This window comes from Malus sylvestris, chromosome 8 (assembly GCF_916048215.2).
Source record: "Malus sylvestris chromosome 8, drMalSylv7.2, whole genome shotgun sequence".
NCBI lineage: Eukaryota > Viridiplantae > Streptophyta > Magnoliopsida > Rosales > Rosaceae > Malus > Malus sylvestris.
In genome coordinates this window covers 11,750,667-11,773,418 of record NC_062267.1, presented here as the reverse complement: position 1 = coordinate 11,773,418, position 22,752 = coordinate 11,750,667, and the positions used below count along the sequence as shown (strand labels likewise).

The 22,752-nt window shown below is 36.9% G+C and overlaps 1 protein-coding gene and 1 pseudogene across 1 annotated transcript; one reads left to right on the top strand and one right to left on the bottom strand.

Moving 5' to 3' along the window:
* Positions 1 to 195: 195 nt before the first annotated feature.
* LOC126632750 (cytoplasmic 60S subunit biogenesis factor REI1 homolog 1-like) lies at positions 196 to 3,317 on the bottom strand. Its single transcript, XM_050303218.1, has 5 exons — positions 3,042 to 3,317; positions 1,344 to 1,907; positions 1,075 to 1,244; positions 720 to 938; positions 196 to 577 (listed from the first exon to the last, which is right to left on the bottom strand). Exons 1-5 carry the CDS (start codon positions 3,144 to 3,146, stop codon positions 418 to 420), a joined length of 1,218 nt encoding a protein of 405 aa, XP_050159175.1. The 5' UTR covers positions 3,147 to 3,317; the 3' UTR covers positions 196 to 417.
* A 6,997-nt stretch (positions 3,318 to 10,314) lies between these two features.
* On the top strand, positions 10,315 to 20,897 carry LOC126631359 (uncharacterized; annotated as a pseudogene).
* The last annotated feature ends 1,855 nt before the right edge of the window (positions 20,898 to 22,752 follow it).

The following is a 22,752-nucleotide window of genomic DNA, read 5'->3' as shown; positions in this document are numbered from 1 at the left end:
GTCATAACTCATAAGATTATATTAGTTTATAGGTCTAAAAACTTAAAAAACTTGACAACTTAATAAAGCAAAACCATCTTAAAATACATAACCACTGGAAAACTCATCTCTTGTTTTGCTTTATTAAGTTGTCAAATATTTTAAGCATTTGGATCAAACCTCGACGCCTCTGGCCTTTCCCCTCTGAAAGCCGGCGAAAAAAGTGATTACTTGTATTGCATGATGGTAAAAATTGTAGTTCATACAAACGAAATACTGCCACTTGCTATGAATGCTCAAACTGGTTTTTAAAATACAAAAGATACAACTTAATAGATGTTTACTGGTAGAAAAACTCTCAGAAAAATAGAAAAATAAATAAAAAACTTGAGGCTCTCAACACTCATCATTCAGCTCCAGATATCGCAGGTGTTGAGACTAATATGTGCAATTCTTGGGCAGGTTGCGGATGACGTTGCTTTTCATTCCCATCTTACTCCGCATAGCCTCCACTCCCGATCTTCTCATTTCCTTCAGTACCTTCATCCTGACCATTCGTTCTTTTGACTGCACCGTTGCCAATCCCATGCTTCGGTACCTGAAAATTAGAACACAACTTATGTTATCAAAGGATTTGTTCTAACCTAGCGTTTAGGGTTTATGCTGAATATGGGGGAAGCGTCGATCCAATTATTTTGTCAAAACCAAAGCAGACTCAGCATATGGGATTAGAAACACACCTTGAGGCTAATGCAGCTGTAATGGCGACACCATTAGCAGGTGATGGGCGCAGCTTCTGGCGATAATAGCGCAAGTATTCCCTGGAACCAAGTGTTTTGGATGATATACCATCATCAGATCTTCTAGTAATAATGAGCTCAGAACCACCACTCCCAAGTTCTACGCTATTAGCCATATCACCGGATACTACAAGTTGTTTGCCAGCCTCATCCACATAACTAAAAACCAAGACAGAAGCAATTCAGCCAAGACATACCAACATATATAAAGAAGGAAAGGAATACTTGGAACACTTTGACATAATTAAACAGCCATCAACAGAATTAAATAAATTGGATAGGAAAGGACAAAAACCTGCTGCTGTAATCATAGAACTCTTCCAACTCAGCTTCCTCTTCATCGTCACCATCACCGTAATGTACCTTGCAGTGGCTTTTTGCCACCATATGCTTCCTAACTGCTTCCAAACTATTAAAAGGATGGCGCCTATCATTGCAGTACAGACACATGAAATCCCTTTTAACCTGAAAAGTAAAGACATGAAGAGTCAGCCAATTTATGAGGAAAAATCCAAAACGGGAACAAGTTTCTACAGGAAAAGAACGTAATGCATATTTCAGTACCTTGAGACCAAGATAAGTAAGGAGGCCTTTTGGATCCTTTAAATACTCGATATCAGGAATGAAGAATCCATGTTGTTTGTGCATGTGAACCATGCAGCTCTCTATGGTGTCGTGATCATGATCGCACATAAAGCAACAAGTTGGATCCAACTCCTCAAAGTCGTCATCTTCATCCATATCCTCTTCGGATGCATGCTCATCCACATTCATATCAGTCAAAGATTTTGACAAGTCTTCGTCAGGATCAAACTCCACCCACTCATCTTCACTTTCATCAGTTTCCTCATCATTTGCCTCTCTTTTCGGGGGAGCTTTGTTAACAACACGACTCGGAAGTGGCCTAATTATTGGCTTCTCTTCTTGTTCACTGGCCCCTTGAGAGGCCCGCAGAATGTGACTCCGTGACTTGAGGTGCTCAGCATGAGCCTTAGAACTTCTATACCCTTTGCCACAAAGACCACAACTGTAAAGCATCGGGCTTTCACTCAAACCGTTTTTCTCCTGAGCAAGTGCAGCTTGTCTCGATATAAATAATGCTTCTGTCACTCCAGGAACCCCAGCTACCTGATTGTTTTCAAGAAAATTTCATAATTTATTAAAACTCATCAAAACACGTCTTTCACTGAATAGGCTGGTAAACTGTAAACTACAAAGGAACAATAGCACACCACAACATATCAAATGAAAGCATTTCGCCAATTAAAATATAACTCAAAAGAAACTCAAAATACAAGAATATTGCTACAGGCTTAGTGGAAAGAACAGAGACCAAGAAACGATTAATTACGCAGAATCTACCGTCCTCTGGTAGACACGCGAGACTCAAAATCTCTTGCTAAAGAGCGTGGAGGTTTGAGTCCTCTTCAGTTGAAGTAGTTGAATAGGAGGATCACCATGACTATAGCCCTTGGTAAATTTACCAAAGACGAAAATGATTTATTTGATATTATGGATGACTGGTTAGGCATCCTCCGGATAATTCAAATCGAAGCAATTGGATGTCCGACTTTAACCAAAAGTATAATTAATACGACTAATCGCATTAGTTTCAGCCCCTTTGTTGACCATAATTCATGAACCCAGCTACCATAGAGAACATATCGTTAACACACACACACACACACACATATATATATAGCTTCATGTGCAGAATTTATAGCCGGACAATTAAAGAATAGAGTTTCATTTAGCAAAGCAATGAAAAAAGCTATTGAATTAACTGGACAGGCAGGTACAAAAGGGATTCAAGTACAAATTGCAGGACGTATTGACGGAAAAGAAATTGCACGAGTTGAATGGATCCGAGAAGGTAGAGTTCCTCTACAAACCATTCGAGCCAAAATTGATTATTGTTCCAATGCGTTTCGAACTATCTATGGGGAAATAGTGAAAATTTAAAGACAGGTTCAGCTCAGTTTCATCAGAAAACCAAACAAACATCCAAAAAGCATCAGCAGGACTAAAATTTAATCAGCAATCAAAATATTCAAACATATGTTAGGAATCAAAGCCAAACAAACAAAAAAACATGAACTTTATATTCATCCCAGAAGAATGGAATTCGTTTTCTTATCCAGCATTTGGGAAATTCCAATCTTTCGATTTTCCCATATCAAAAAAGCAATAAATCGAATGAAAAAACATCAAAGCAAAACCCTAGAAATAAAATTGTAAGGTGAGGAGAAAAAGATCGGGGACCTTGCGCTTGAGATTGTAGCGGTGCCATTCGGACTTGTAATGGAGCTTCTGCTCCGAGTCGTCCAGAAACTCCTTGTTGCAAGAGTTGCATGTTAGCCCTGACATTCTCTCTCTCTCTCTCTCTCTCTCTCTCTCTCTCTCTGTGGTTTGGGATACGACGGAGGAGGAAGGAGGCGGCGGGTGGGTTTTATGGGGTCAAAGAAAAGCGTGCAACGGCTCGCAGTCGGTGACAATTGAAACGGTGTATGAAAGAGGAGCGTCGTCCGCCAGGTGTTTGATGGCGCAAGCACAAGCCTCAGCATCAGGAAAGCTTTTCCCAATCCTCATGGGCCTGCGTTTTGGTCCATTGGTCATATTTGGGCTCGTGTGTTTGAGGCCCAATATCTTAAAAGCAATAAATATTCGTTTTCCTCTTCACATTTACGGAGATTAAATATTCGAAGTTGAGATATTATTCAATATTGAAATGGAAATATCACTGTACTAGTAATTACTAGTTTGTAACTGAAACGTCGGAAAAAGGAGAAAAATGAAAAACAGACGGCCGTCACTGGCAGCCTGACACCGCAAAGCAGAACCCTAACCTGCGCCCTAATTCCGCCGCACCGCTTCCTTTCTCTCTGGTCTACTCCTTTCTCCCTCTCTCACTAATCCATTTTTTTTTATCTTTTGTGTAAATTTTTCAGTCTGGAACAAACTTTGACGTCCTTAACCTGAATTTTTTGTTTGCTAAGTAGGAGACTGATCGATTTTAAATTTGAATTCAATCTGGAAAACACTTTGATAATGGTTTTGTTAAATTTGGAAATAATGGTTGGTGGTTTTGATAATTGTTAAGGACATCGATCTCGAAAACGAAGTGTTTTCTTTTGTGTAAATTTAAATTCAATCTAGAAAACAGTTTGCTAAATCTGGAAAAACACTTTGATAGTTGTTAAGAAAACCATTATCAAAAGATATGCGAGAGGGAGAAGAAGCAAAAAGGAGGGACGATAGTATATATGGTTGTCGGGTTGGAGCTGAGATTGATTATGGAGGGAGTTTGGGAGATTGCCGTACTGTCTCACAGGGTGGGCGGTGGTTTTTTTTTCTCTATTTTTATTTTATTTATCTATTTCTATTAATTAATAAAACTCTCTTTGTTAATCAAAAGATGATGAAAAGACAACTTAATATTCTATCACACAAACAAAAATGATGGGTAATAATGTAATTTCACAGGTCTAAATTTTACTGTTTTTTATTAAAGCCTCACTTACCAATAATGTTAAAATATCTCTAATATTTAAAATTAAAAAAAAAAAAAAAAAAAAAAAAAAAACCTCCCACCCTCCACGTTCTCTCTCTCTCTCTCTCTCCCCCCCTCCCTTCTCATTTTCTAAAAAAATATGTTCATACATACAAAATGTGTAGGCAAATGCTAATACTATTACTAAAAGAACCCTCATTGTCAACTTTTTGCTACTTTTTTTCTTATTTTGCACTCACTTTTGATACATAATACATACATAAGGAAGGCAAAATAGTAATTTTGTATCTTTTGCCCCCCTTTGTTTCTTATATTGCCCTCACTTTTGATGCATGATACTTACATAAGGAGGACAAAATAGAAATTTTGTATCTTTTGAGAAATGACAATCATATCTCTATTTTTCCTATTTTATCTTCATACACAATATTTACATAAGGAGGACAAAACAGTAATTATGTACTATTAAGATAAAATATGCATTTATTAAGAAAATTGTCTCATCATCATTTTTTCACTATTTTTAAAATTTTAAGCACTGAGCACATGGCAAATTTTCAAAGTACTACATGCTGATGTGGTAATGCTGTACTATCTAATAATTTCCCATATTTAAGAACATGGCATAAATAGTAAATGACAATGACGACAAAAAAAGTTTAATTTATCTGACAACTATAGTTTTTGAGATTGAACATAGATTATGTTTAATGAAGATTAATTCATTCCCAAATGGGGTAAAAATGTTGAAACGACATTTGGACATTACTCTCTTCTAAAAACTGATGGATTGGTATTGTTCATTAACAGTGCACTTTCCGCTTCGCCCTTTGTTTTCTTCACATAGATTTTTTTTCAAGTTGTATAGTGACTTGCCGATTTTGCCATTTTCTCAATTTTGTTAGACCATCTCCAATGGTGATTTATAACCTAAATTTTCCTTTTTCCCCCCCCTAAATCCACTCCAACCCAAAACCTAAACCAAACCTAAAACCTAAAACTTAAAATGAAGGCAAATATAGGTCATAAATTTAGCACACAAAAGGTGCTGGGACCCACGGATGAGAGTGAAAAGTGGGTCTTGTCCTGTAGCCAACGACTACTTTTCTTCATCGGGTGGTGGTGGTAATTGGACCGTTGGTTAATCCAACGGTCCACATTCAATTTTTTTGTTTGTTTTATATTTATATATTTATTGAATCCAACGGCTTAAATCGAATATAATCAAATCTAACAGTAAAAAAAAATCTAACGGTCCAAATGTAAATCCAATGGCTAGAATAATTATAAAATTTATCGGAATTTAAATATTTTTTTCCAACGGCTAGAATAATTTTTTTTTTAAGTTTATGTGGTTTATCATGATTTTCATGTATTGATTTAGTGATTTTTCAAAATTTATCGGAATTTAAATATTTTTAGGTTAAAAGTTCATAAAATTAATTTAGGATAGTCTACATAATTTTTTTTTTAAAAAAAACTAGCCTTAATTCATTTTTTAATAATCTGGGGCTAAAATTTTAGGCCAAAAGGGTTGGAGTAGAAAAGTTGTTTCTGGGCTAAAACCTAAATTTTCTGGGTTAAATATTTTTAGGTTTTAAGTCAGGATTAGAGATGGTCTTATAACCTCTTCCACCTGTGAGAAAGATGTTTTTTGTTGTTTTTGGTTTTGCTTTTTGTTGTTTTTGGTTTAGCTTCCGCCACGTATCGATCATCCCTCACCTTTGCCTTTTCAGCTTTCCTTTCTTATTTCTCTTTCTCTCCCGTGTTTTCTTTTGTTTTGGAGTTCTATGTTATATCCCGTTTGTGTTTTTGCTGCCTCCAAATCTGGGTTTCTAAGTTTTGTTCTCTTTTTTGTTCTGCTTTTTGTCTTTGTATTTGTTTTACTTTTGAGCTTTTATTTTATCCTGCAACTGTGATGTTGTTAGTCTGTCGTGTGTGATGTTATTTCATTTTGAGCATCGAATTTTAATTGCTTTTTTTTTTTGTGCTTTTGTGTTTAGCGTTTCACAGGTTCTCTCTTAAGGATTTGTACTTGGAGTTCTTGCTGTCTTTGTCAGGTAATGGGTTTTTAGACTTTTTGCTTGTTATGGAGTTATTTTAGTGCTATGTTTAGTTGTTTTAATTATTTCAGACCATATGTTTCGGTGCTTAGTTAAATTTTTTTTTTTGCTTGTTGTTTTTGCCTCTGTTTAGAAACTATGTTATGGTGATAGTGTGTTTTGTTCTTTCAATTAGTTTTTACGTTATTTTGTGTAGATTGGTCTAGTTTTCATGTTAAACTTGAGATTTTTATTTCATTGAAATGTAAATGTTCCCGTTTGTTATTGCTCTTGATCTTTCAATTTTTTTCAAATTAGTTGATTTGGTGTTCTTATATAGTATACAGATTTGGGTTTAGATATGTAACTGTATACAATGGTTATACCTTCATGAAAATATGGCTATTTTTATTGTCGTGGTGGAAGATTTTGGCAACTAAGAAAATCGCAATTGGAATAAGGGTTTGTTTATAGATAATCACTTACCATCAATGGTTTGTCAGGAATAATAGTTATGTTTGTAACTAAGTAATCAAAAGAATTAATTTGATAGTTGTTGCGGATGATAATACATATTGGTAACTATTTCTGATTCTTGGACCAACATCTCAATTTAAGAGTATATATTAAGCTTTTCCTGCTGCAATTTAACATATTTAGGTATGGTTTGGCATTGAGGTGCTTAAAAAAAAGCTGTTTATTTTCAAAGTTTTTATGTTGAAGGTGTTTGGTAAACTAAAAATAAAGGATTATTTTGGAAGTTGTTGTGAGAATAAGCTGAAATCATCAGAAAAGCTGAAGTAGCTAAAATGCTGCTTTGGAAAACTGGCTTTTTTTTCAAAGTACGCGGAGCTACAGTGCTCCTTTAATGAAACTTTCTAAAGTCCAATAACAACCTCAAACCATAAACGGTGCTCCTTTGCAGATCTCCACAAAACCCAGAAACCCTCCAGAAACGGCTTTGCCGATCTGCAATAGAAATGGAAACACAGAAACCCACTAGACTACCACATCCAAAACCAATAATCACAAAAAAAAAAAAAAACATAAACTCTCATTTTTCCTCTGCTACTTCAAGAATCTACAGACAAAAAGCACAGCAACAATTCAATTTCTCCTTCTTCAAAGTTTACAACTTTGAATTTGTTTCAAATCAGAAAAAAGAAAACGAGGAGAAGGTGGAAGAGATAACCTTGAGTCAATGCTTGCGGAAAGAAGAGAGGTGGGACTGAAGACAGCGAGAAGAAGAGGATTGAGTCGCTGCCTTAGTTATCCATCTTCAATTTCTCCTTCTTCAAAGTTTACAACTTGGAGACAGCGAGACGAAGAAATGCTGGACTGGAGATAGCGAGAAGCGTAGCGAGGCTAGACTTGAGTCACTGCCTCCGTTATCCATCGCCTGCAGAGGATTGGAGGGGCGAAGCGAAGCGGTCTTGCTCCGATGGAGAGAGGGTAGGAGAGAGGAGAGTAGTGAAGAGGGTTTTGGAGGAGAAGGAGGCGGTGGTGGTGAGGAAGGTTTTTTATTTTTTAGGGTTTTGGATTGGGGATTTCACGGCCACACAATTGGTGGTGTTGCCGTTGTCATTCGTGTGTGTATGTCGGAGGAGGAAGAAGAAAGTGAAAACAATGAAAGGGAGAGGAATGTGTGAAACTGAGTGAAAATCCTCGCATAAAAATAGTAATATTAAATAAAATATCTTAATAATTATAGGGGTGTGATATCCACACACTTTATTTTACTTCTCACACACCCTTTTAATTTTCGGTCGTCGGATCGGATGAATTAAAGAAGATCAAAAAACAGAAATTAACAAGGGGTGTGTGAGAAGTAATTTGGATGCGTGGATAGCACACCCCATAATAATAATATAGTATTATACCCTATTTGGTCATTTCACACAGTCACAGCTATTTTACATAAAAGTTTACCAAACATTATCATACTGCTATTTTTTCCAAAAGCACTTTTACAAAAAAATTTACCAAACACTCTGCTACTTTATTTCACAGCTGCTTATTCTCACAGCATAGCAGAATCAGCTTTTTTTTTAAAGCACAGTAATACCAAACCAGCCCTTAATAGTTACATCATTCAATGAATGACTCTTCAGTGTCCATTTTAAAATCACCACCACTAATCTAGAGCTACTTCCATATTGATTTACCATCACTAATGAGGTTTTTTTGGCCTCAAAAGAAATCATGATTAACTGTTCACTAATTTGTTGCTTTATTGTGATTGACTCTTTAGAATAGGAAGCACTTGCTTCCCTTTTTTCTTTTGTGTGTGTGTGTGCGCGCGCGCGTGCGTATAAAAGATTAATTACATCAATGGTAGCTATTATGATTGAGGATTAATTACATCAATGATAATTATTATGATTGAGGATCAATATGTTGTAAAGATACCTCAATTTGTTTGGTTTTAACGTAAAAATTATGCTTTGTAAGTGAGGCTTTAATTTATTCTACACCTGATAAATTGGTGATTGTTCTTTGTTTGCTTATTTTTTTTCCTAATTGAGTTGTTTTCTTTGATCTTTGCTTTTTAGAAAATTCATAGATTTCCTATTACTGTATACCACACCAATTTTTATGTTCATTATGTGGCTATGTTGTTGAGGTAGACAAGTCGTGTGAGGCAAAATTTAAAATTTTAAAGTCTTGGGATAAAAATAGAGACAAGTAATTGTGTTTGGTTTATTTGCGTGTATTATGGTTTGATCCAATTTATGACTGAATGTGTAGCTATATTGCTGTTGTGGTTTAATTGAGTCTAATGTAGCTTAATAGGGATCGCTAATTGTCTTTTGCTTCTTTGTATAAACTCATAGTTTAGTTTATCGTATAGTTGATAAATCAATTATGGTTTACATTTCACTACGTTGTAAATATTTACATTTGTTGGTGTTGTTGATCTTTGTTTTTTATCCAAACTGTTTAGCTTGGTATTGTTTATATTGCATGCAGATTTTTTAGTTCAGTCTCTAACTATATGACTGTGGTGCTTAAATTTGGTGTTGTGTTGAGATAAAATTAGCGATAGCTAATTATCATTGTTTCATCAGATGCATTCATGAATTAGTTTAGCTTATGAGTCATCAATTTTTAATTATAATTTGTTTGTTTGTTAATTTACTTGGATCAAAGCTGATGGGAATTAGTATCCTTTGCTGATTCGCTCATAAAATGTGAAAATACTTCTTATCTTGGTTTTAATGACATGAAAGAATTCCGCTTAATAATTAAATATTGTTGTTATTTGGTTATAGGAAAAACCAACAAGTCTTTTCTCCATCTATGCGGCTCTATCATATGAATATGTTGTTGTAGTCGTATAATGTCATAAATTATTATGTGCTCTCATCAAATTAGTCATATATAGTTCCCTTTAGCTTTTTTGCACACAGTAGTAGTTTGCCTTACTCCATGACTAATAAATTCCTTTGTCGCTGGATATTCCAGTTGTGAGTGCAAACTTTATAAGTATTTGACAAGTATTTTGATACGATGATTTTCAAGTTTTTCTTTCTCATAGTATGACGTTTGTATCCATATTTTTCATTTTGTTAGCTACGTTATGGTGTTCTAGACAGGCCTATTTAATCTTGAATATTTCTTGGAAGAAAATGATGTCAGGACTTAATGAAATTTGATAGGATCCAGAGACAATAAACTTCTACTTTAATGCTATCAATAAAAAAAGAGGAACAATTGATTTTATAACTGTGTGTGTTTTTGTTTTACCATCATTATTTCATAGTTGTTCTCAGTCAAAATCACAATTTAGTTATCATTTCTCTATCTATTTATAGGATAGATAAAAATGGATAGTATGGCGTGGGTACATAATTTGTATTTAGTTTGTATAGATTAAATGGAAGATGAAGGTCCAACTCCACTTAACCAATTGGTGACATATAAAAAGGTTGTCAAAATTAAAGTGCGTGTTTGTAGAATATGGAAACCAAAGTATCCAGGCATGGGCGATAAATATACATCCTTACATTGTATATTGGTTGATGAAAAGGTTAGTGATCATTTTTTTCGTAAAATTAGTTTCTAAACATTTGATCTTCTGTGTTAAAGATGAGTTATTTGTTTTAATGCACATGACATGGTTTTTATACTCTCTGTAGTAAAGGTTGTATACAATTTATCTCTAAACTCTTTATTCTTCAATTTTATGTTGTCAAATGATACATTCATTTTTGAGTTTACTCTATGTAATGCACAATTTTTGTTACACGTATCCATCTCCTTTAAACTGTTAGTTATACATGTTAATTTACTGTTGCTATTTATTATCCATGTTGTTCAGTATATGTCATCTGCACCTATTTCCATGTTATTTCAACTATAAGTTAGGGCCGTTTACTTATCCACAGTGTTTTGAATGTTTTTATTTCTTATTTTTTTTATCTCTTTAATTGTCAAGCAACAAGTCATCGAAGCGTCTTTTGAAATGGACTATGAAATAATAGTTCCAAGGATTGAAGCGGGTGCTTACTATGAAATTATGAATTTTTGTACTAAGAAGACAGCAGCTCAATGCAGAGTTGTTCCGCACGACACGCACATCATGTTGACTTCCAAGACATTTTTTAAGAAATTGACAAGTGTCTTTCCGCCTATTCCACGACACAAGATTTTCTTGCAAGATTATAATAGATTGTATTCTTGTTTAAACAAACTTAACATCTTAACAGGTAATAATATACATAAATAAGCATATTAATATCATTGGTGCTTATTTTATTCAACGTTTTGCTATGAACTTATCAATTTCTTTATTTTTTTTTCAAATTTGAAGGTAATAATAGATTGTATCCTTGGTTAAACAAACTTAACATCTTGACAGGTAATAATACATATAAATAAGCGTATTAATATCTATTGGTGCTTATTTTATTCAACGTTTTGCTATGAACTTATCAATTTCTTTTCTTTTTTTTTCAAATTTGAAGATGTTATTGACCACCTGGTTTCAGTCTAGGCTTTAGAAGCAATATAGATCAATCAAAGAATTGATCACTAATGCCATTTGGTCATACAAAATATCAGGTCATTTCACCAATAGAAATTTCTTTATTTTTTTTTCAAATTTGAAGGTAATAATAGATTGTATCCTTGGTTAAACAAACTTAACATCTTGACAGGTAATAATACATATAAATAAGCGTATTAATATCTATTGGTGCTTATTTTATTCAACGTTTTGCTATGAACTTATCAATTTCTTTTTTTTTTTTTGTCAAATTTGAAGATGTTATTGACCACCTGGTTTCAGTCTAGGCTTTAGAAGCAATATAGATCAATCAAAGAATTGATCACTAATGCCATTTGGTCATACAAAATATCAGGTCATTTTGTGTCCATAATAAAATTTAAAATTATTTTGTGTCTCAATTCCATCTGAGTTGTCTAATAATCATATTCTTTTTTTAAAATGTTTGAACAATTATAAATAAAAAAATTAAGATTTTCATGACTTTTAAATTTTTTTATTTTGGCTTTTCTTCTTTTACAAAAATGAAAAGGCTAAGATTACACTATGATCAGATGTTGCGCATAGCGTCTCTGCTCTCTCATTAGAACAACTACCCAAGCCAATAATTGTTGTTTTTACAAGCTTGAGAGTTAAACTCTTTGCAGGTATTTGTTTTAATAAAAAATTTATTATTTTCTATTTTCTTTGAAATCTGTTTAGCTATTGAATTAACTTCCGTACTGTTTCTCGGTGATTGCAAAACGATGTCATATGATTTTATTTTATGTTAAATTGTTTCTAGAAATGTGTTAAAACATTGATTGCCTTAATGACTCATGTGTTTAAATCCATGGATAACGAAAAAAAATGTTATTTTATGATATTCGATTAACACATATTATCATTTTTGTATCTAATATGTCGTTTTTCCATTAACTGCATTCTTGGAAGATCATTACAGGTATAAATTAATACTCTTTTTAGACATTCATAAATATATATTCCAGTTAATCATAATAAAAAATAGCTTATGAGAGATATTAAAAAAATAAAAAATAAAAAAACTAATACAGCAGATGAGAAATCTGCATCACATTCACACACAAAAAAAATGTTATTACCATAATAAACATATTACACGTTGTTTTCAATGTAGGTAACTTTATTTTCATCCTGTCCTTTTTTAATTAGATATGATTTATTGTGATGCACAATATTTAAAATCTATGCAATTATTTTAAACTGCGTAAGTTGCAGTTTATAATTTTTCTTGGGTAAATTACATAGTAACCGCTCAGGTTTGAGGTCTATTACAATCCCTTACAACATCTTTAAAACATTTCACTTTCATACCTCACATACCATTTTATTTCAAAATAATACATCCATTAGATTTTCCATCTATTGGTCTGTTAAATGCTGATGTGGCTGCCACATGTGTGCTGATGTGGCTGCCACATGGCAACAAAAATAATTTTTTATACATTAAAAATATTATAATATTAACCCTATTAAAAAAAACAGAAAAACCCGAACCCATATCCCCTTCATTCCCCCCTCACCTTTCTGCAACTCCCATTTACAAAAGCCCCGAGGAGTCGTTGAACTCGAGAAACATGGTAGGAGGTTGGGGGAGGCGAGGCAGGAGAGAGAGGGAGGGAGAGAGAGAGGTCGATGGGTTAGAGGGTGGGGTGGGATGTGGGTTGCGGTTCATCGCCACCAGCACACAAGGCAGCGCGTCGCACACGAACTCCCTCTCGATCTTCACTACGTTCCGTATGATCCCCTCCACGTAGGTAAAAGCCATGATTCGTTCCGCGAAAGACTCGGAGCGGCCAATCCATTTCAGGGCCCACTGGCCTTCTTCGTGACGCAGGGGATAGTGTTGATCGAGTGGAAGAGGCAGTGCTTCTCGTCGGAATCCTTAATGTACGTCTTGAGAAGGAGATTGTACATCTTGGAATGGATGTTCTCAATGGTGATCTGGAACTCGTAGAAGGTGCTGGCCTCGGCGACCTGGACCTCCTTGATAAACCTCTCAGCAAGATTCTCATGGACGATGCCATCGGCAGCGAAGAAGGCGAGAATATGCGAGACGAAGTGCCTCTCACCGTCGGATAGAGCTTCCCAATGGCGAATGTCCTGGCATAGGTCGACCTCATCGGAGGCTTGGGGGGGAGAAGAGGGGTGGGGAGGGTTTGGGTTTTTCAAGTTTTAGTTTTTATTTTATTTTTTTAAGGGTTAATATTATAATATTTTTAATCTATAAATTTTTTTGCCACATGGCAGCCAAATCAGCATAAATGTGGCTGCCACGTTAGCATTTAACAGATCAATGGATGGAAAACCTAACAGATGTATTATTTTGAAATAAAATGGTACATGAGTTATGAAAGTGAAATGTTTTAAAGATGTTGTATGAGGTTGTAATAGGCCTCAAACCTGAGGAGTTACTATGTAATTTACCCATTTTTCTTTGGCTAGATATAAAACTATTTAAATATCAATTAATACATAATTGGGTAAATTACATTTTACCCCCTCAGATTTGGGGTCGATTTCACTTTCATACATGTACTTATCATTTTATTTCAATTTCATACATCCATTAGAAAATCCGTTAAGTAATGACGTGGCAAATATGTGATCCACATTTGTGCTGATGTGGCTGCCAAATTTGTGTCACAAGGTAAATTTTTTTTTATACATTTAAAAATAATTAAATGAAGAAAAGTAAAAAATATAAATATAAAAAAACTAGAAACCCATCCCTTCCCCTTCCCCGTAACCCTCTACCCCTCTCCTCCACTATCTTCACATCCTCTCCCTTCTCTCTCCCATTCCTCCCTCTTCACCTCCTCGACCCACCTTTTCTCCCCTACTCTTGCCTCTGTCTCATCCTCCACCACCTCAACCATTGATGCATTCGTCACCTTGCGCCCTCCCTTGCCGTCTCATCCTCCGATTCTCGCCTGATATCCACTAGCCGAGTGAATTTGGTGACCTCGCCCACCCTCCTTTCTCCACCTTCTCCTTCATCCCTCCTGCCCTGCTGCCATGCTCACACGCCGTCTGATTCCAAATTTTTTAGTTTTAATCTTTTGCAAAATTTGAATTTTCTGCATTTTTGTTCTTGGGTTCGGATTCTAAAAAATTGGGGTTGGAATCCATTGAATTTTTGGAGTTATTTACTGTGTGGTTGCCGAGAAAATGAGGGAAAATTGATGGGAAATCTCGGTAATCTGTTTTAGAACAAATCTGGGTAATCTGGGCAGGGTGGGGGGTTGCGTGGGAGGTGGGGGTGGTATGGGGGAGGTGTTTTAGGTTGCGGGGAAGGGGAAAGGATCGGTTGGGGGAGGTGAAGAGAGTGAATAAGGGGGTGGGGGTAGCAAGGAAGGGGAAGAGATGGATTTCTGGGTTTTTATTTTATTTTATTTTTATACTTTTCTTTAATTAATTATTAATATTTTAATTTTTTTTATTAAGTGTTTAGCCACGTGCCACAAATGTGGCAACCACGTTATCTCTTAACAGACCAATAGATAGAAAATGTAACGGATGCATTATGTTGAAATAAAATAGTACTTGAGGTATGAAAGTGAAATTTTTTGAAGATATTGTATGGGGTTGCAATACACCTCAAACCTGAGGTGGTAAAGTGTAATTTACCCTACATAATTTTTCCCTTTTCCTATCTTTACTTTTGTTTAATGCCCAGACAACATCATCTTGAACAGCACTGGTTCAACATTTTTTTTATACATCCAGACATTCTAGAGTTGAATTCATACAAATCAGAGTGAGTCCATTCATTCTCATAAAATGAGAATCATCATGTGGTTAAAATTCTTTAAATGAGAATCATCATGTGGTTAAAATTCTTTAAAAAAAAAACTATTATGTTTATCTCTATATTTAACCAATGTTCAATCTAAATTATTACAGGTTTTCAGACTGACCTCATTCTAGTAGAACACTGCCTCCTTTTCCTAGCAAGAAAATGAGCAAGAGATTTTACAAAATGGGAAAAGGGTTACAATTGAGGAGTTAGGCTATTTGGATCTTGATTTATATAAGGTATATCCAATGTTTTTATTTCATTGTGTTCAATCAAAACCCTTTCAGTTGTTTTTAACTTATTTGATAAAACTTATCTATTTAATAATTGGTGTGTGTGCAAATATAATTTTTGAACATTTTATAGAATGATACATTTTTTTTGCAAAGCGTCAATCAAGCGATATAACACAAGGTATGCATGGTGGTACACTGCTTGCCCTACATGCGCAAAACAAATGTACAAAGATCTGACAAATGGTCAACTAATTTGCCAGAAGCATCCAAATCAAATTCCCACTCCATGGTAACAACTCTAACACTGTATTTCAATTTTATGTCTTATGCATCTTCTAGAGCATAGATTGCATTAAATCCAAACTTTTTTACCAATACAAAGTTACAAAATAATTTGATGTTGTTTATTACTTTGATAGATCACGAGTGTTCTACATATTATTATGTGTCTTATGAATCTTCCCAAACTTAGATTACATTAAATCCAAACTTTTTAAAAAATACAAAGTTGGAAAATAATTTGTTGTTGTTTATTACCTTGATGGATGATAATTGGTTAATGTAACATCCCACATCATTTAGGGGAGTGGATCTTGTAAGTCTTATATGTATATTCCCATCTCTACCTAGCACGAGGCCTTTTTGGGAGCTCACTGGCTTCGAGTTCCGTAGGAACTCCAAAGTTAAGTGAGTTTGCGCGAGTGCAATCTTAGGATAGGTGACCCACTGAGAAGTTCTTGTGTGAGTTCCCAGAAACAAAACCGTGAGGGTGTGGTTGGTGCCCAAAGTGGACAATATCGTGCTACGACAGAGTTGAGCTTAGGATGTAGTGAGGACCTGGGCCGAGATGTTACAATTAAAACATTATTGTATTGCCAGACACTTTCATAGATGAGCATTCTTTTAAATGTATATTCGATGTATATTTTATGTTGGAAAATAATATAATGATTATACCTTCATGAAAAAAAAGGTAGTAAAAAAGAATTAAACATAATGGATACACTATGTTGATGCACAAAATCCAGAGGATCTTGGACCAACGTAAATCCGGCCGTGAATCACACAAACGCACAAAAACACAAAGACGTATCATGGTTCACCCCAATTTTTGTGCTATGTCCACACTGATGTTGATTCTATTTACTGTATGAATGTATGAATTACAATAGATTGGCAATGGAGCTCTCTGTGGATGCAGTCCTTGCCATTTTGCTCTCTGTTTGGCTAAGAGGGTACTGCCCTCTATTGTTGTGAGGGTTGAGTGTGAGACTGTTTCCTTTAAAGGTGAGGCTGAATGTTAGTCCCCTTTTCGTGAAGGTGAGGCCTCCTTTTATAGAATAAGGGTTTCATCCATTTTTACATAAATCATGGGCTTAGGGATGAGGCCTAAAGACGAGGCCCAATATATGGTACTAACAGGAGTCCCCTAAGTCTTCAGTCAAGAAAGTCTTTTGGCTGGAAACTTGAAATCCAATCCATGTACGGGCCGAAGTGGCGAGATGTTTTGAACCAGTACTCAACATAAGGCAATGCTCAACATAAAGCAATACTCGGCTAGAGGTATGACAGGTTGCGAGACTGCTCGGTTAGAGGCGATGCTCGTTGCTAGACTGCTCGGCTAGAGGCTATACTCGCGGCGAGGCGGTTGCTCGGCTGGAGGCGATGCTCGTTGCGAGGCTGCTAGGCTAGAGGCGATGCTCGCTACGAGGCGGCTCGGCTCGTTGTGTTCCTCATTGTAAGTATGTACTTTATGTCAGCATGCACTCAGTATAAGTTGATTCTCGACATGATTCGGGTCCGTTTGTCGGGTTCGTATATTGGGTTTTTTTTAATCAGCAACAATGTTGATCAATAAAATCCATGCCAAGAACCACCAAAGTTATGTCACCCTAGCATTCAATCAAATAATGAAAGGTATAATCTGGTCAGACTTGCCACATGTTATGGAAAAGAGTCATGTGATAAACCATTAATTATAATGTAAAACATATTATTATAACATGTCACCCCGTTCGTTTAGGCAGTAATGCAATTTATATAACATTAAAATAATGATAGTAGTAATGACGTGTATGCATCGTGACCCGCCATAATAAGCACACAGTAGCAGTGGCGAAGCCACGTGAGGGCGAGGAGTGGCGTCCGCCACTCCCCTCGCCAGAAAACACAGCCCCAGCGCAGGTTCAGCCCCTCCCCTCCCGGAAAACCCAACCCCTCCATGGTTGTTCTACCTCCGCCACTGTGGTGCACCACGGACCTGTCCTCAGTTCGAGTTCTTGCTTGGGAAGGTCCTAGGGTGTGTGTGTGTATAAGATTGTGGGTATGGATGTTGCTCACGGGTAGAGAGGGAGAGGGTGAGGGCGACTTGAGGGAGAGAGAGCTCAGGGAGCTTCGAAGAGCAGAAGAGGGAGTGGGGGGAGAAAGGAAGAGAGATGAGAGAGGGAGTACGGGAGGAAGGGACAGATATCAGGGGTGGGCCTTGGGCTCACCAATTAAGACCCCAAAACTATTTTTAATTAGGAGTGGGGTGTGACATCACGTGTAGGCTTGTTTGTATTAATACATTATGAACGACAACAATTATAACTTGTTTGTATTAATACATTACGAATGACACTTAAATTTTTTACTATATAAAAGGATTTTGTTGTCTACATATTTTTTGGAATTTTGTACGCTTTTAAATTTCGCCCCTCCCCTTGAAAATTTCTGGCTTCGCCACTGTGTAGTGGAAAAGCAGATATTGTGAGGTGCCGCACTATCAGATCATATACATATATATATATATATATATATATATATATATTTATCGTGAGGTGCCGCATTATATGCACACATATCATGAAAGCAAATAATATATTGCTAACTGTACACTAAAATATAAGTGTGATAGAAATGATGTGGTCTCCTCAGAAATATGCATACTGTAAAACATCCACCAATATAAAATAATAATAAACTATTAAATAAACAAATGATAATTTTAAATAAATCAGCCCAAAGATAAAGTGTTTATCTTTTTCCACGTAGGTGGTGGACATTTGCATGTTGTTGATGCGCACTGCGCCTGCCTACTTGAGAGTTTTACTTTTTCCTTTCTCTTTATTTTTCTTTTTTTAGGCAGATGGCAGACAGATCGGAATAATAATATAATTAATAATAGAAAACTTATCTTCTTCCTGGTTTTCTCCGGACAGTGGAGATGGGCTGCAATGGCTACCGAGTGCTCCGGAAGGGATGCAGCGACACATGCATACTGAGGTCGTGCATGTACTGGATCGACTCTCCTGAAGCCCAAGGCAACACCACCCTATTCCTCGCTAAGTTCTTCGGCCGCTGTGATTTTTAAACTCCATGGCACAAGCATTACAGAGAAGCAACGTGACCAAAAGTTGGTGCTGTTTTTGCACAACGGGCAGTATCTTAGCGGCTTGCTTCTTCTCAGTGGGCTACCGCTGTGCTAGAGGATTTCGATGTCGACGAGGTTGAGTGACATCAACCCCAAGGTGAGGCTGGACATGATCCCGACGAAGAGGACGAGCAGGCACGAGACGCTGGCGTAGAGATACCACGACCCCATCCCGAAAGGAATGTCGTCCGACGTCATCACTAGGTCATTGGCGTCATTCCACGACATCATTTTCGCCGTCATATTTAAAGGCGAGATTAGGAGCTGGTTTTGGCGGTCGGCGGAAGAGGCATCGGGATGGAGTGAGAGAGTGTGGTACGTCGTTTTTTTAAAGTGTCCTGACTCGTCGTAGTGCGGGAAGGTGATGAGGACGTTGGCGATGCGAGTGATGTCAACGTGGAAAGTGGAGTCGCAAAGGATCTACGGTCGAGGTTGTCTGTTTCCCCAGAAAATACGGGTTTTCTTGCTGCTTTAAGTCTGACGGGGGTATGTGGCATGGATGGTGCTGGTGGCAGCTGCTGGGTTTGCTGAATCGGGTCAATAACTGGGGAAGAAACAATGGTTTCTTCACAATCTGAGGAGGAGAAGCCATTGTTGGAGTCGATTCTTCTTCTGGATTTGTCTTCAATGCTTGAAATACTAAAGAGATGAGCTGTTTGCTGTTATGGTGGCTGTTCGTGCTGTGGATGGAGCCCGAATACGATCGGCTGATGATGGCTTCTATGAACAAAAATTACGTTGACATGGATGAGTACCCCGTCACCACTGAACCCTAGAAATTAGCATATGGCTGCACCGTGTGCATGCCCTGACTTCGTGGCTTAATATTAGAACATCCACCGAGAGTGGACTGCATGCTCAATAACACCCTGTTGTACTTGCCCATTTCCTGCTATTCTTTTTTCTTCTCTGGTGAAATTGTTTGTTCAACTCATTGAAGGTGAGGGAGAGAGAGACGGATAGAGAGAAAGAGAGAGAGACGGATGATATGATTGATCTGTGAGTTTTGGTTTTCTGCAGAGTCGTGGTGGACAAAGAGATTGAGAGAGAGAGAGAGAGAGAGTTGGAAGTCTGTAAAGGTTTTCTGGAAGAGCCCAAAAAGTGAGGTTTTGGGTTTTTGTGCAGATTCACGGTGGTGAGATGAAAAAAATGAAAGAGAACCGACATAGGTTTTCGTGTTGATTCCCACAGACGGTGCCAAATGTTTATGCACAAAATTCGGAGGATCTTGGACCAATGTAAATCCAGCCATGAATCACACAAATGCACAAGAACACAAAGATGTATCGTGGTTCACCCCAATGTTTGGGCTACGTCAATACTGATGTTGATTCCATTTACTGTATGAATGTATAGATTACAATAGATCGGCAAGGGAGCTCTCTGTGGATGCAGCACTTGCCATTTTGCTTTGGTTGAGAGGGTACTGCTCTCTATTGTTGTGAGGGTTGAGTGTGAGACTATTTCCTCTGAAGGTGAGGCTGAATGTCAATCCCTTATTTGTGAAGGTGAGGCCCACTTTTATAGAATAAGAGTTTCCTCCCTTCTTACATAAATCATGGGCTTAGGGATGAGGCCCAAAGACGAGGCCCAATATATGGTATCAACACACTGAAATAAAGAATCATAGTATACTTCAATTTTAGCATATGGTTCATCGTAACATTAAACTATAACATTTAAAAATTTAATACGAATCCAGCTTTAAACTCATTAAAGAATTCATGCATTATGTTTTTAAATGAAGGTACAAAGTGTGTTTGGTCCTTGAAGATGAAACATACGAGATCAATGCTTTAATTATTGGGAAATCAGGTGAAAAAGTTTTTGGCATGCCCTGTAAATATTTGGTTTTTAATCAAAGATCAGCAGACCAAAAACAATTGCCAAGTGAGTTTCTTAGGCTTATAGGACAAAGAAAAAATTTCCACCTTCCTTTTGGAAGCAGGAGAAATTCGTTGAACTCAAATGATTTTCTCATCTACAACGTTTCTGAGGACCTGAACATTAAGCCAGTAACTCCACAATCTCTTGCCAGAGAAGTTACAGTCTCTTCTACAATAGTTTTATCTTTCACTACACCTGTTGACACAATCGGTGAATCGTATAAAAGAAAGAGAGAGTCAGTTAGAAGAGCTCTTTTTATAGCGTCTGAAAAAAAAAGTTATACTATGCATAACAACATTTTTAATTCCATCTCAAATTGATCTCAATCTGATCTAAATTTATGTTTTCAATGTTTTTAATATTTTTAATACAGTGAAGCAGAAGAAATATCTTAAACAAATATACAAGATGTTGATCAAGTTCTGATTAAGTTGTTGAAAAGAAAATCCTCCCTAACCAGCTCAAAAACATAACTTGCTCCACAAAAAAAAAAAAAAAACTATGTAACTCTGGTTTACTATTAGTTCTTCCATGCTATAAATTTATTTATCTCCAAAATTTATTGCAACTGTATTAACATTTTGTTTCAGTTTGAACTTCCTTTTTTTTTTCTTTTTTTTTCCTGATTGTTTTTGTGAACACGGAAAATTCCTGAAACGAAAGAGACAAGAACGACGTGCACAAACAAATATTATGTATTTGATGATTTTGGGTTACAATCTCTCTCTAATTTGATCCTCTGATTTGATCTCCGTAAGGTGTGTATTTGTGGATGTGTGATTGATCCAAAGGGCCGTTGGGCTTGATCTAAGGATGAACGTTTCTTCAAGGGCTGTGGACTTGATCTTGAAGGTGGATTTGAGCGGATCTTCAAAGGGGCTTTTGGGCTTGATCTTTGAAGAACTGTGATGAACGGATCTCCAAGGGCTTTTGGGCTTGATCTTGAAGAACAGTGATGAACGGGTCTTCAAGGGCTTTTGGGCTTGATCTTGAAGAACGGTTGGATGTATGGATTTGTCGACGTTCGTTAATCCAAAGGGCCGTTGGGGCTTGATCTTGGATGAACGGATGATGAACGATGGTGCTTTCTTCAAGGGCCGTCGGGGCTTGATCTTGAATTGGTGGATGGCTGATCCAAGGGCCGTCGGGGCTTGATCTTGGAAGAACAATGAACGAAGAACGAAGAACACTTTCTTCAAGGGCCGTCGGGGCTTGATCTTGAATTGGTGGATGATTGTTGATCCAAAGGGCCGTTGGGGCTTGATCTTGGAAGAACGATGAACGAAGAACGAAGAACACTTTCTTCAAGAGCCGTCGGGGCTTGATCTTGAATTGGTGGATGATTGTTGATCCAAAGGGCCGTTGGGGCTTGATCTTGGAAGAACGATGAACGAAGAACGAAGAAGGCTTTCTTGATTCTTCGAGAGCCTGTATGCTTGAGAGCTTCAGAGTTTTAGAGCTTCAGAGCTTCAGAGCTTCAAGGTGTAATATCCCCCTCCCAAATGAATGAAATGGGCTTGTATTTATAGAATTTTCCAAGGCCTAATTTTGAATATAATATCCCAGATGAAATAAGTCGTTTCTGCCAGGTGTTGACACGTGTCCTATTTGATGACTTTTCCAACTCATTTCAATTTTCGTTGAGTCACACGCTACGTGTAAAATTTATGTAATACATGAGCGTTGACACTTTGATTTATCGGTCAACATTTATTTACGAAATTTCGATGTCTACAAATGCCCCCACTTCAAGGCACGTCGTATACATGTGCTTGTCACGTGTAGGAGATGCGTTTTGAAGTCCCTTACTGTAGATGTCGATCCAAGGGCCGTCGAGGCTTGATCTTGAATTGGGCTGGAGATTTCTTCAAGGGCCGTTGAGGCTTGATCTTGAATTGGGCTTGAGATTTCTTCAAGGGCCGTTGAGGCTTGATCTTGAATTGTTGTTTGAAATTTCTTCAAGGGCCGTCGAGGCTTGATCTTGAAGGTTGAAATTGGACCACAAGGAGCTTCATGTGGTAGATGATCTTTGGCTTTGGTAGTGGGTGAATCGACAC

Excerpts from the sequence above, each read along its gene's own strand:
- LOC126632750 (XM_050303218.1), bottom strand. The coding sequence starts at position 3,146 with ATGTCAGGGCTAACATGCAACTCTTGCAACAAGGAGTTTCTGGACGAC. Across the intron at positions 1,908-3,041 it reads GCTACAATCTCAAGCGCAAG|GTAGCTGGGGTTCCTGGAGT; the intron begins GTCCCCGATCTT and ends GAAAACAATCAG. Across the intron at positions 939-1,074 it reads TTCTATGATTACAGCAGCAG|TTATGTGGATGAGGCTGGCA; the intron begins GTTTTTGTCCTT and ends CTTGGTTTTTAG.